This window comes from Puma concolor, chromosome F2 (assembly GCF_028749965.1).
Source record: "Puma concolor isolate L17-30 chromosome F2, mPumCon1.1.hap2, whole genome shotgun sequence".
NCBI classification, from domain to species: domain Eukaryota; kingdom Metazoa; phylum Chordata; class Mammalia; order Carnivora; family Felidae; genus Puma; species Puma concolor.
In genome coordinates this window covers 524,076-536,774 of record NC_141684.1, presented here as the reverse complement: position 1 = coordinate 536,774, position 12,699 = coordinate 524,076, and the positions used below count along the sequence as shown (strand labels likewise).

General features: G+C 60.5%; 3 protein-coding genes across 11 annotated transcripts; 1 reads left to right on the top strand and 2 right to left on the bottom strand.

The window, feature by feature from the left end:
* Positions 1–3,956: 3,956 nt before the first annotated feature.
* On the bottom strand, positions 3,957–6,417 carry CATSPERQ (catsper channel auxiliary subunit theta). Its single transcript, XM_086695955.1, has 8 exons — positions 6,403–6,417; positions 6,016–6,214; positions 5,741–5,784; positions 5,515–5,665; positions 5,154–5,248; positions 4,847–5,042; positions 4,475–4,560; positions 3,957–4,264 (listed from the first exon to the last, which is right to left on the bottom strand). Exons 1-8 carry the CDS (start codon positions 6,415–6,417, stop codon positions 4,079–4,081), a joined length of 972 nt encoding a protein of 323 aa, XP_086552081.1. The 3' UTR covers positions 3,957–4,078.
* On the top strand, positions 5,210–12,327 carry SLC52A2 (solute carrier family 52 member 2). Of its 7 annotated transcripts, none has more exons than XM_086695775.1 (5): positions 5,210–5,228; positions 10,361–10,551; positions 10,662–11,544; positions 11,640–11,763; positions 11,871–12,327. In XM_086695775.1, the coding sequence occupies exons 2-5, from the start codon at positions 10,422–10,424 to the stop codon at positions 12,081–12,083; spliced, it is 1,350 nt and encodes a 449-aa protein (XP_086551901.1). In that variant the 5' UTR covers positions 5,210–5,228; positions 10,361–10,421; the 3' UTR covers positions 12,084–12,327. The 7 variants fall into 7 exon arrangements, with proteins under 7 accessions (XP_086551901.1, XP_086551902.1, XP_086551900.1 ...); XM_086695776.1 differs by lacking the exon at positions 5,210–5,228 and adding an exon at positions 9,572–9,664 and having other exon boundaries at positions 10,361–10,448; XM_086695774.1 differs by lacking the exon at positions 5,210–5,228 and adding an exon at positions 9,582–9,664.
* Positions 6,379–9,488, bottom strand: FBXL6 (F-box and leucine rich repeat protein 6). Of its 3 annotated transcripts, XM_025922865.2 has the most exons (9): positions 9,032–9,487; positions 8,590–8,748; positions 8,361–8,424; positions 7,922–8,053; positions 7,740–7,847; positions 7,540–7,653; positions 7,240–7,471; positions 6,918–7,164; positions 6,379–6,629 (listed from the first exon to the last, which is right to left on the bottom strand). In XM_025922865.2, exons 1-9 carry the CDS (start codon positions 9,436–9,438, stop codon positions 6,479–6,481), a joined length of 1,614 nt encoding a protein of 537 aa, XP_025778650.2. In that variant the 5' UTR covers positions 9,439–9,487; the 3' UTR covers positions 6,379–6,478. The 3 variants fall into 3 exon arrangements, with proteins under 3 accessions (XP_025778650.2, XP_086551905.1, XP_086551906.1); XM_086695779.1 differs by lacking the exon at positions 7,922–8,053 and having other exon boundaries at positions 9,032–9,488; XM_086695780.1 differs by lacking the exons at positions 7,740–7,847; positions 7,922–8,053 and having other exon boundaries at positions 9,032–9,488.
* Positions 12,328–12,699: the final 372 nt, after the last annotated feature.

The window sequence follows — 12,699 nt, the reverse complement described above, 5'->3', positions numbered from 1 at the left end:
TGGCCGCTCAACCGCCTGAACCACCCAGGCGTCCCTCCCCCTTTTTTATATGCTAACATTTTACTGGTTGCAGCAACCAATTCAAGGCACCACATTGCATTTAGTCTCCTTAGTCTCCTGTGGTCTGAGGATTTCTTGGTCTTTCCTTCCTTTTCATGACCTTGATTGACAGTACGGTCACTTCTGTAGAATGTCCTTCACCTGAGGTTTGTGTGATGTTCTCCTGTAGTTAGTCTGGAGCTTAGGGTTTGGGGAGGAGATCACAGAGGTGATGTGGTCTTCTCCTTGTGTCAGAACAGAGAGCACATGATGTCAACATGACTTATCACTGAAGATGTTAACCTTAATCGCTTGCTTAAGGCGGTGTCTGCCAGGTTTTTCTACTTTAAAGTTATTGTTTTTCCTCTTCCATACTCTGTTCTTTGGGTGCAAGTGACTAAACCCAGCCCACACCCAAGGCTTCCCCCATATTTTCATAGAAGTGTCTATTGAAGATATTCTGCCGGTCTCATTGATGTACATGGGGTGGGGGGAGGGGAGATAACTTGTTTTTTTCTTTTTTTCTTTTTAGTTCACAGGTCTCTGCACTGAGCATCCACACAGCTGGGTTGAACCCACGGAAGGACACCTGGGAACCCTCATTTGCACCTGGACCTGACTTAGATGCAAGATCCCGGACTTGAGGACTGAACTGGGTGCCAAGGTGACATACTGGGGGGCCTTGGAGGGTGGTCTGTCATGGACTGCCTACAATCATGACCCCCATAAAGCTGGTTTTCATGTACTTGGTAGACCGCTTCCGTACTGACTCTCTGGGCTTGGCCATTGGGATATTAGCACGAGTGATGCATGCAGAGATTTAATGGGATTGTGGGGCACTGGGGCCAGTCCTCTTGCAACTCTCTCTCTTGGAAACCAGGAGCAAAATAGTCTGCTGAATGATCAGGCACCACTTGGAAAGAGGCCCTGGAGGATGGGGGTCAACCTAGACATCTGGCCCCAGCCGAGCTGCAGCTGATGCAGCCACGAGCACCCCAGCTACACGCGGGGTAACCAGCCGGCTGGGCCCACCCAATCCGCAAAACAATGAGAAAGTATTTGCTGCTTTAAGCCCTTAAGTTTAGGGTGGTTGGTTATGTGGCAGTAGAGAACTGAGGCCCTTGTTCTTTGCCCCTCAACTCCTGTCCTCACTTTCTGCCTGCCCAGCTCAGGTCCCATGGCCCAAAATGACAACCGCTCCCTTGACCCCACACTCCTACAATACTGTCCTTAGTAATCTCCAACCCTTGTTAGACCAAGCTATCTGCCTATTCCACCCCTGCATCCAAGCAGCAAAACTTTGCTGGAGAAAAACACAAAACCATACTCATCCTTTACTTACTTTATTTTCCATGTTTATTTGAGAGAGAGAGGGAGGGTGCAAACAGGGGAGGGGCAGAGAGAGATGGAGACACAGAATCCGAAGCAGGCTCCAGGCTCAGAGCCGTCAGCACAGAGCCCGACGCGGGGCTTGAACCCACGAACTGCGAGATCATGACCTGAGCTGAAGTCAGGCACTTAACCAACCGAGCCCCCCAGGTGCCCCAAGCTTTTCTCTTTTGCATAGAGTTCTACATAAGCCATCCAGAGTTGGCAGGACAGTTGCACAGTCTTCAAGTTCCACAATTCTATCTTGTTGCATCGCTATCCTCAACACATGCATTCTACCTTGTGGTCTAAGTTGGTTGCTTGAGCTCCAGTCATTGTGGGTGCATTCCAGGCCATAAGAAAAAAGGAAATGGGAAAGATACCAAACCCCTCCCTTTAAGGACACAGCTGGAAATTATACATACTGATTCTTATATTGCATCGGCCAGGAATTAGTCTCAAGACCACACATATCTATCTGCAATGGAGAGTAGGAAATGCAGTCTTTATTCTGTGGGACCGTATGCCTAGTGCAGGATGGGCAAGGACAGCCTGCTTACAATTGCCACGTTTTCCCAATCCTCTCATCTTCTGCCCAGCCAAGAAATTTGTTCCTGCATGATACCTTTACACTTCCTGTCCCCTTCCCCAGAGCTCCACACGACCACCGCCTCCTTGTATCAGCTCAAGTGCTGCATCCTTGGAAAGGTCTTCCCTGACATCCCCCCACCCCCACCCCGGCTAGAGGACACCACCCCACCTCCAGCCACTTCAGCAGTATAGAAGTTAGCTCCTCAATATATGTGCCTCTTATGATCGTCAGCTCCAGGAGGGAGGGAACTTTGCCTTCCTAGATGAAACTGAGTCCGCAACCTGAAGGCTGAGAGATCTGAGCAGCCTCCCAGAGCCCAAGGGACTGGCATGCCCTTCTAACCCATCCAAAACTGACAGGCAGCCTGGGCACCCCAGGTCTGGCTCAGTCACATGGCACTCACCCAGTCAGCCTAGCCCCATGGCCTACACTTGTCACCTTCCCGCATAACATCGTCCCCCAACCTGTCCCAACCCCATCACTGCTGAGCTCTGTCCACCCTCTCCAGTCTGTCCCCCTGGTAAAAGCAGGGCACTCTGTCTGTCTGTAGGCAGACAACTTAGACCCTCTTCAGAGGGGCAAGAGGACCCTGCATTTGCGCCATGAATAATAATTGCTCCCTGGGGCTGCCTAAAGCAATTCCAGCAGTCCCTGGACCCTGCTGGGGACAGGCAGGGATGCTGGTGCCCCACTGGGTTTGGCCAGCTTGAGGATCAGGAGTCGGTCAGTGAGTGGCTCTGAGCCATGGTTCCAGGGAGGGCCAGCTTCATAGCAGGTGTGACCTGGGCAGTCACACAGGGCCCCAATCCCAGCCCATACTGGGTTTTGTTGTTGTCGTTTTGTTTGTTTTAATTAAGCAAACTCTACCCCCAATGTGGGGCTTGAACTCACAACCCAGAGAACCTGAGTCACATGCTCTACTGACTAGCCAGCCAGGTTCCCCCATACTGGGTTTGATACTCTAGCGTCTCCTTCTGGAAATTCTTAATAATTATTTTTAAAACTTATTTATTTATTTTGAGAGAGAGAGAGAGAGAGAGAGAGAGAGAGAGAACGAGAAAAGAGGCAGACAGACGGAGAGAGAGAATCCCAAGCAGGCTCAGCGCTGCCAGCACAGAGCCCAACGCAGGGCTCAATCCCATGAACTGTGAGATCATGATCTGAGCTGAAAATCAAGAGTCGGATGTTTAACCAACTGAGCCACCAGGCGCCCCAGTAACTTTTTAACAAGGGGCTCCGCATTTTCAGTTTACATGGGGTCCGAAGGTTCTGGTTCCAGTGACACTCAACTGACACGATGCCCAAAGACTCGGGTCACCAGCATGGCGCTGAGGGGACATGCTGACCAAGAGAGCCACGCGGACAGCACCAGCTGCCACTTCTGCTGGGTCCCCGATGGCCTACTGCCCTCTCTGCGCCCGCAGCAGCTCCCAGTGCCCAGGACGTGGGAACACCCACTGGATTAGGGCATATGAGACTGGTATTCCAGCAGGTGTGGGGGGCAAGCTCCAGGGACACACGGGCCTGCCCCGCACGGCAGGCTTGAGCTCTGGTCTAGGGCTCCACAGCTTACTCCCTAGGAGCACTGAAGCAGCAACTCTGGGGGCTGTCTGCCAAGCTGTACCCTGGGCACAAGGCTGGACCTGTAGCTGTGCTCCGTCCCACTGCTGACGGGACCAGGCACCGAGTCAGGCTGACCAGTCAAATTCTGACCCCTGCACGCTGCTCACTGTTCTGCACTCCCGAGCCCGGACAGGACCAGGTGAGTGTTGCTGCTCAAGGGAGGCCATGGGTCCCACACCTGTCCAGTGAGGACTCCAAATTCCTGGCGGCGCTGCTGTTCATTACTCACCCTGCTCCTCCGGTTACCCTCAACCAGCTCAAAACTCCGAGGTTTGCTCCCTGAGGCCCCCGAGCTGTGCCTCCTGCCCCCCCCCCCCCAGAGGAAACACTTGCCTGGAAGCAAGAGGTGGCTTTATTGAGGGGAAGACTAAGGTCCAGTGAAGGTGGGAAATCACAGGGAAAGGGAGACTGTACGCCTGAGGGGCAGGGGCAGCGCTGGGGCACCTGCCTTCAGAATCACACGTCCAGGTCAGACTGCAAGGTCTGTTGGCCATAAGTGCCGGTCTTGCGCTGCACGATGCCGGGGCTGAAGGTGGCCCCCAGCGGCCAGTGACGGACCACGTGCCTGTACGACTTGGTCAGGCAGTCAAAGTAATTGATGTTGAGTTTCCGGGCAATGTGACGGCCCAAGTATTCCATTTGCTGTGGGAATGGGTGGCGGTGAGCTCTCACCTGGACCGAGAGGACCTGTCACCTCTCCACCAGCTGCCAGCACTAAAGTCTGGGCCAAGGACCACATGGTATTCACAGTCTGCCTGGGAAATGGCCCCATCGGAAGACCCTAAGCAGTGGCAGGCCTCCTGTGGAACCGAGGAGGGAAGGGGCCCCAGGGTGGATTGGGGCAAGACCCACCTCGTAGCGCTCCGACAGCTGCACCAGCACCAGCGGCTCCAGCTTGTGGCCGCATAGAACCAACTGGAAGAAGCACCTTCCATAAGCTGGAGAGGGGCAAGCGGCTCAGCCAGAGGCTCTAGGGGATAGCAGCTCCGGTGGGGAGAGAGCTGGGGGGGGGGGGGGGGGGATGAGGGAGGGGAGAAGGGGCGCGCGCGCGCGCGCGCGTGTGTGTGTGTGTGTGTGTGTGTGTGTGTGGCTCTGAGGACCGTGGCGGGGGCGGGGGGACAGTGGGCCGTCTAGCCAGCCCCGCCAGCCCCGCCACACTCCCGGAGCTGTTTCCCTTGCACACCCTTCCCCCCGCCCACCGTCCGTGGCCGCGCCGGGCTTCACCGTCGGAGCTGAGCGCCAGGCGCACGTAGACTAGGTGCATGGGGCCCTGGCACACGGTGCGGCCCTGGACGGAGAAGTGGTACGTGCCACGCGTGTGGTTCAGCACCAGGCGGCGCCGCGGCAAAGACGAAATCATGAGCCACAGGCCGACGACCACGCCGCACGCGGGGAAGCCCCAAGTCTCCTGCTTCTGCACCTGCGGCAGCCACAGGGACCTGAGCAGCCCGGGGTTTCGGGGGCGGGGCACCGAGAGGTGAGTCCAGCCCCCCGGGAGGAAGGCCGTGGGGGCGGGCCCAGGAGTTCAGACCTGGCTCACGAAGCCGAAGCTGACGAGGAGGAGGCAGACGACGAAGAGCAGTGTCCCCTTCCACAGCGTGTCCAGGTAGTACTCAAGCACGAAGACTGGGGGCGGCGCGGTGGCGGTGCGTGAAGACAGCAGGTCCCCGCTGGCAGCCGGCGGGGGTGGCGCCGGAGCTCCGCCCGGAGCAGCCGGCCCCGAGCAAGCTGCATCGCCGCCAGCCCAGGGCTCGGCCCCGCCCCCGCCCCTTCCGACTCCAGGCCCCGCCCCCTCCGCCGCCAACCCCGCCCGGGATTTTACGCCACCAGGTTCAGACGTTAGGCCCCCGGCTCCCGCACCCGCCCTGCTCGGGTTCCGGGTCCGCGCGCACCATTGGGCTGCTGTTGGATGAACGGGTAGAAGCTGTTGTTCTTAAGGCGCTTGGCCAGGTGGCGCTCGGTGCAGAACAGTCCTAGGGCCCAGAGCTGGAAGCGCTTGCCGCCGGAGGTGGTGGGCAGGCCGCCAACCCGGCCCTTGGGGGTCTGGGGTAGGCACAGAGGGTCAGCTGGGCTGCTAGGAGGTTGGCACCGCCCAGAGGCTCACAGTCGCACTTCTACCTGGGAGAAGAAAGGCTCCAGGGCTGCGGTCCAGGAAGGAGCGGCTTTCAGACAAAGACAAGAGGAGAGAGACACCAGGTGGTGGTGTAGGCTGGTGTAGGCTGGGCGAAGCCCGGGTTCTAGAAGTTCTGCACAGCGCGTTCTAGAAGGGGCTGTTCTGTTGACTGTCCCTTCTGCCGGGAGTCCTCGAGCCCGACCCTGAAGTGAGCGTGCTCTTCCCCGCCAGTCCCCACACCACCAGCGGCCCCCCGAGCAGCCCGGTTCACAATCCTCACCTGAAGGGAAGGTGGCTGGATGTCCCAGGCCTAAGCTGCAGAGATATCTGCAGGCAGGCGCCCCACACTGAACCCCATGGCTGAGTAGGGCCTCCCCCTTTCCACTGCCACTTCTGCCCAGGCAGAGCTTCAAGCACAACCACAGGCGCAAACATATCTCAGTGTCTCTGAGAACGGGACACACGCACCCAGTCCAAGACTCAAGCCCAGCAGTGAGTCAGCAAGGCACGAGCACACGCAGCCTCAGGAGCCCTGGCAGACCACCCCTCCCCCATGGCACAAGCTCTCCCCCAGCCCTAGCCCTGAATGGTTCCTCAGGCACAGTACCTGTCCTCTCAACCACACCCCAAGGACCACACAGAGTTCCTAAAAATGTTTTATTGTAACAAAACGTTCAAACATCGCAACTGGAAAAGGGTGGAGGGCACCGCAGGCTGCCCGAGGGTCTGAGGTCTGGAACTGCCTAGCTGGAAGAAGAGGGGCTGGTGAGCAGCTGCTCCAGGCACCACTGGACTTCCTCCTGGCCTCGGTAGGCCCGCTTCAGGCCCCGGGGAAGGCAGCGGCAGGACTCCAGGTTGAGGTACAGCAGGCCTGGGCAGCTGCTGATCACAGAGCTGTGGGGCAGGGCAGGCCATGGGGAGTTGAGCCACTGGCTCCAAAAGACCCAGGCCCTGGCAGGGCTAGGCCCGGGTAAGGAGCCCTCTCTGCCCATGCCACAACTGGCTTTGCCACCCCCAGCCACTGAGGCCCAAGCCCGGTACCCCCTTGGCGTCCCTAAGGTCAATCCTGAGCAGGGGCTTGGTCCGTATGTGCTCCCCTTTTGGATCCCTGAAGCTTGCAAACCAGGCTTGTCAGGGAGGCAAGCTGTACTGATTGCAAGGACCGAGGGAGGGGAGGCTGACCTGACTGTGCTCGGTGTGACCCGGGTGCCCCTGAGGTTGAGCGAGCACAAGGCTGGGTGTGAGGCCCCAGGCGTGACTGAGAAGGCGGCCAAGGCCTGCTCCAGGTCCTTCTCGCTGAAGCCCTGGCCACTCAAGTCCAGTTCCCGCAGAGCGTGGCACCATTTCTGGGTCAACAGATGGCTGCCCTCTTTGGCTAGAGTCAGCCGGTCTGACGTGCCATAAAGACCCAGGTGAAGCTGCTCCAGGTCTGGAGGTGAAGAGCAGGCATGAGCTGTGGGGTGGGCAAGGGTACCCACACCCCTCCTGCCCAGAGAAAGCTGACCTTGACATGGCAGATCATGCAGGCCACCAGGTGTGATGCGGGCACAGCCGCGAAGATCCAGCAGGCGCAGGTTAGGGGAATCGTGGAGCAGGCGGCCCAGGGCTTCGTTGCTTACAAAGTTGCAGCTGGAGCCGGCGAGGCAGAGCTCCTCAAGACTGGGGAAGCCTGGGCCAGGAGTCACCACTCGCCCGGAAGGCTTGGGCAGCCACATCAAGTTCAGTAGCCGCAGCACCTGGAGCAAGGCCTAGGCTGCAGGTGGGGAGGGAGAGTGGCAGGTGGGAGAAGAGGGGTGTCAGGTACCTGCAGCTGGGGGCAGCCTTTCTGCAGGGCCTCGACAGGCAGCTGGAGAGGAGTGCTGTTGCGGTTGATGCCAGTGCTCACCTCCAGGACCCGGAGCTGGGGGCAGCAGCCGCCCTACAGAGGTGGAAGAGAACACAGGGTCAGTGGCCTGGCTGGCCTGGCGCAGCGTCTGGTTCTGCTCCTACCTGTCACCAACCTACCAGCAGCGCACCCAAGATGGCTGTCGTCTGGGAGCTGTAAGTCAGCCACAGCTTGCACATTCGGGGCCCTGCCTCCTCCAAGAAGCTCACCACGGCTGTAGACTCCACCTGGGAACCCAGCACATGGGTACCTGTCACCTCGGCCCGGGCTTCTTCAGGGCCCCTGGGGACACAGGGCTCACCATGGAGTGCTGTATATCCAGGCTGTGGAGCTGGGGGCAGGCTTTGGCTAGCATGACCAACGTATCAGGGGTCACACCGTGGCAATCAGAAAGCTTGAGGAAGGTGAGCCGAGGACAGGACTCGCTAACCAGCTGGGGAAGACAGAGCATCGGCAGAGATTGGGGGAAGGCAAGCTGTGGTCCACAAAGGAAAGAAACCAGTGGCTGACATCAAACCCTCTTTGGTGACTCAACTATGATCTCCTTCCTGCCCATGCCAGGCCAACATGGGTGCTCCCACTTCTAACACCTCTCTACTGAAACAAGCAACAGGAAATGAGAACCGGGCAGGCCTCCCCACGGGGCAACATTGGGCTCCATGTGCCTGCCCCACTCCCTGGAAGTACTGGGCAACCCCAAAGTGTCATGACTGGTGCGTAGGGCAGTCCAGAGCTCTCACCTTCAACACAGGGTGTACCTGGGACTTCCAGTGGATGAGGGTCAGCCTCTGGAGCTGTGAAAACCTGGGCCGACAGCAGAGGCAGAGCTGCGTAGGATTCCCACGGTGCCCCTCTGTTGGCGTCCTCCCCACCCATCACTTTGGTATATGGAAACACGAAGGGGCTTGGGGCTTTGTACAAGCCACAGAGATGAAATGAGGGCATAAAAGAAAAGAGGGAACGTCTCACCGATTGGGCATAAGCCATTCCAGAGAAGCGAGAAGCTTCTTCTCCGCCTTGGCTCCGCTCTTGGCGAGGCGGCCAGCCAACGGGGGCGACAGGGTCACGGTGTGCCAGAGCGCAGGCTGGGAGGCAGCTTCGTGCCAGCGGCGGCACACGCGTGCAGCCCTGGGAGAAAATCTCTGCTGAGGGGCTGGGCCTTTCCGGAGCCGCCGCTGTGGGGTTTTCTAAGAGGAGTAACCTGTCCCATTTTATTCTCACAACGCTGCAGACACCTCAGCACAAAGACAGGCCCTCGGGGCTCTAACTGGACCTCGTGAGAGACTGTGCTCTCTCGTCTGCGTGTGTGAACGCTCAGATGGCTTCGCCCTCGGCCCCCGCCTCAGCCACCCGCTCGGTGGCCAAGAGGTCAGCCTGAGCCATGCTGCTGCGCTCGATGGGCCTGGGGTACCTGCCGAGGAAGGGCATGGGCCCATCGGACGCCACCAGCAGCCCGAAAATCTGCAGCAAGATTTCCAGGGGGATGCGGTCGCCCCAGCCTGGGTCGGGCCCCTGCTGCGGCTCCGAAACCGGAGCAGGTCTGGGCCTAGCCTTGACCGCCGCGGCGCGGGACGCTGGGGGCACTGGCCGCTGAGTGCGGCGGGCTGCACGCCTCTGCACGCGAGTGCGGGCAGGCCCAGGGCCGGGCAGCACCAGGAGCATGCTGTCCGACTGCAGCAGATGGTAACCGGAGCCGCTCGGCGCCAGCCGGTCCCACCACCAGTCCTCCGCCGAGCGAGCCCGCACCCCGACCGGCCGTGCGCTCCGTACGCTGCGCGGGGGCCGCCGCCGAGCTCGCCGCGCCACCCCGGGAGCCATAGCTACCGGTCAAACTCCCGGACCGCCCCAGGGGAGCGGATGGGGCGGGGCCTGTGGCGGAACAGGCGAGGCCGCCGGGCGGAGGCGCAGCGTGACCGCCTAAAGGCGGGGCCTGAGCCCCGGACCAATCCCCTCCGCGTCGGCTCAGCACTGACTTCCGGGGCGGGGCTTCCGGCGACAGGCCATGCCGGGGGCTGGCCCCCGCGGCTTCCTTGTCCGTCGCCCGGTGGGTTGGAGTTTCCGCTCCATCCGGGCAGCGTTTCCCAGTCCCACCGGCTCTGGGTCGAGGCTGCGATCCTGGGCCGGAGGCAGCGCCCTCGTAGCGTGGCGAGACGACTGGCTGTCGGGTCGGGGAGCGCGCAGGTGCTGGATCAGGAGGCGCACGGGCCGGCTCCTCGCTGCCCCCCTGATGCAGAGAGGGGCGGCGCCGGGCCCGCCCCTCCCCGCCGCTCGGGTCTTGACTCCTGCGGTACTGGGTCTCGCTGAAGCCTCGGTCTCCCATTTGGGCGCAGAAGCCGCGGAGGTGTGCGCGGCGCCTGATGGGTGTCTCTGTCCCGGAGTCGTGTCCGTTTTGGAGTGAGGGTGGTGGTGGCCTGGGCTACTCAGACCCGCAGATCGGGTCTTTCTTTCCCCATCTTCCTCTGGGGCCGTTGGCGCTTTGGGCAGGCTTTCTGCTTCTCTGCTCGCACACCTAGCCGTGCTATGTGGTATGTTTGGCCCGTCTCGTCCTCAGCCCCCACCCCCGGGCACCTTCCCGTTTTCCTGGTCTAGGCGGTCTGGTCCTCTTCAGAGTCCAGTTCTGCGTTTCTGGTCTGTGATCCCGAATACGGGTCTACTAACTTTCAAGGTAGAAGAAGTCATGAGGTCCCAGAAGAACTGAAGCGTTGTGTTTGTTTGTTTTTTGTTTTTTGTTTGGACCTAGGTGGGGAAAGAGGAGCAGGCTGTGACCCTGTCCTGTTCGGAAGGACCCAGCCTCGGGCTGAATGGCAGCACCCCCGCTGGGCCGTCTGGTATTGACCCACCTGCTGGTGGCCCTCTTTGGCATGGGTTCTTGGGCTGCCATCAACGGGATCTGGGTGGAGCTGCCTGTGGTGGTAAAAGACCTTCCTGAGGGTGAGTGGGAGTGTGCAGGGAAGTGGGGGGACATGTGCCAGGTGAGGTGGCTGGCAGCTGCTCTTTGTCCCTGAGCATCTAGCCCCTGACGTGATTTCCCTTCCCTGCAGGTTGGAGCCTCCCATCCTATCTCTCTGTGCTTGTAGCGCTGGGGAACCTGGGTCTGCTGGTGGTGACCCTGTGGAGACGGCTGGCCCCTGGCAAGAGCGAGCAGGCCCCCATCCAGGTGGTGCAGGCACTGAGCGTGGTGGGCACAGCCCTGCTGGCCCCACTGTGGCACCACGTGGCCCCAGTGGCAGGGCAGCTCCACTCTGTGGCCTTCCTAACACTGGCCTTGGTGCTGGCACTGGCCTGCTGTGCCTCTAACGTCACTTTCTTGCCCTTCCTGAGCCACCTCCCACCTCCCTTCTTGCGCTCCTTCTTCCTGGGTCAGGGCCTCAGTGCCCTGCTGCCCTGCGTGCTGGCCTTAGTGCAGGGCGTAGGCCACCTTGAGTGTCTGCCAGCTCCCAACGGTGGCACCCTCTGGCTCCCCCACGACTTCCCGGAGCGTTTTCCTGCCAGCACCTTTTTCTGGATGCTGACCGCCCTTCTGGTCACTTCAGCTGCCGCCTTCCAGGGTCTTCTGCTGCTGTTGCCGTCGCCACCGTCTGTACCCACAGCAGGTCCAGAGTCTGACCTGCAGGTGAGAGCCCCCAGAGTGGAGGAGGAGGAGGAAGAGGAGGAGGAAGAGGCCTTGCCACTGCGGGAGTCACCGAGCCAAGCAACAGGCGCCACTGCCAGCCCAGACCCTGAGGCCCACAGGCTGCTCCCTGTGCACAGAGCCTGCCTGCTGGGCCTGCTGGCCGTCACCAACGCACTGACCAATGGCGTGCTGCCTGCCGTGCAGAGTTTTTCCTGCTTGCCCTATGGGCGCCTGGCCTACCACTTGGCGGTGGTGCTGGGCAGTGCTGCCAACCCCCTCGCCTGCTTCCTGGCCATGGGCGTCCTGTGCAGGTACACGTGGATGCCCAGGCCGCTTAGGGTGGAGTTGAAGGATAGGGGCTGGGTCGTGGTGCAGCCAGCCCTGAGTTTCTGCTCCACCCCTGCAGGTCTCTGGCAGGGCTGGGAGGTCTCTCCATGCTGGGCATGCTCTTTGGGGCCTATCTGATGGCGCTGGCAATCCTGAGTCCTTGCCCACCCCTGGTGGGCACCTCCGCAGGAGTGGTCCTCGTGGTAAGTACGCTGGGACACTGAAGCAGAGAGGGTGGCAGTGGGGAGGGGGTTTGCCTCAGAGCAGCGAGCATCTCATGCTCAGCCTGCTGCCGTGTCCACCCTCCCAGGTGCTGTCTTGGGTGCTGTGTTTGGGCGTGTTCTCATACGTGAAGGTGGCCGCCAGCTCCCTGCTGCATGGTGGCGGCCGGCCGGCATTGCTGGCGGCTGGTGTGGCCATCCAGGTGGGCTCCCTGCTCGGTGCTGTCGCCATGTTCCCTCCCACCAGCATCTATCACGTGTTCCGCAGCGGGAAGGACTGTGTGGACCAGTGTGGTTCCTAAGCCTGAGCAGATGGGGACCTGACTTCGGGCTGGGATGCCACAACGCCCAAGCGCCCATGACCCAAGGAGGCCCTCTTCACACATGGGCACGCTCACGGACACCTGTACACTCCACAGCAGACACTGGCCAGGGTGGGGACCACAGAACAGGCCCAGAGCCAGGGCCCAGCTAGAGCTTCGGACTTGGCCCAGGCCTGGAGCCTGTGTGGGATTTGCACAATAAATCGTTTCGTGGGTCAGAGTAGTGAACTTGTGTAGCACCTTTCTCTGTGCAGACAGACCTCCACGGAGCTGGGGTGACTTGGACTGTCCATCGGGGCCGCGTCACCCCTGGCTGGTTGCTCTCCTAGATCCTGGGGTTGTGCCCTCTGAGCCCCAGACTCTTGCCCCCCTCCCTCCATTGCTCTTTGGAATTTCCTCAGAGAACAGGCTGTGGTGGTCAGAGGCAGTGTGGCACCCACCCAACGTCAGTTCATCCAGGATCTGCAGCTGCGTGGCGAGGCCTCTTCCCAGCAGGGCCACTGTTCAGCAAGCATGTCTGGGCTGTGTGCTGTGCTGGGCCAGCTGGGTGCGAGGGTCGGGCAGAATGGGCTGTCTTTTTGTGACCTAGCAATCG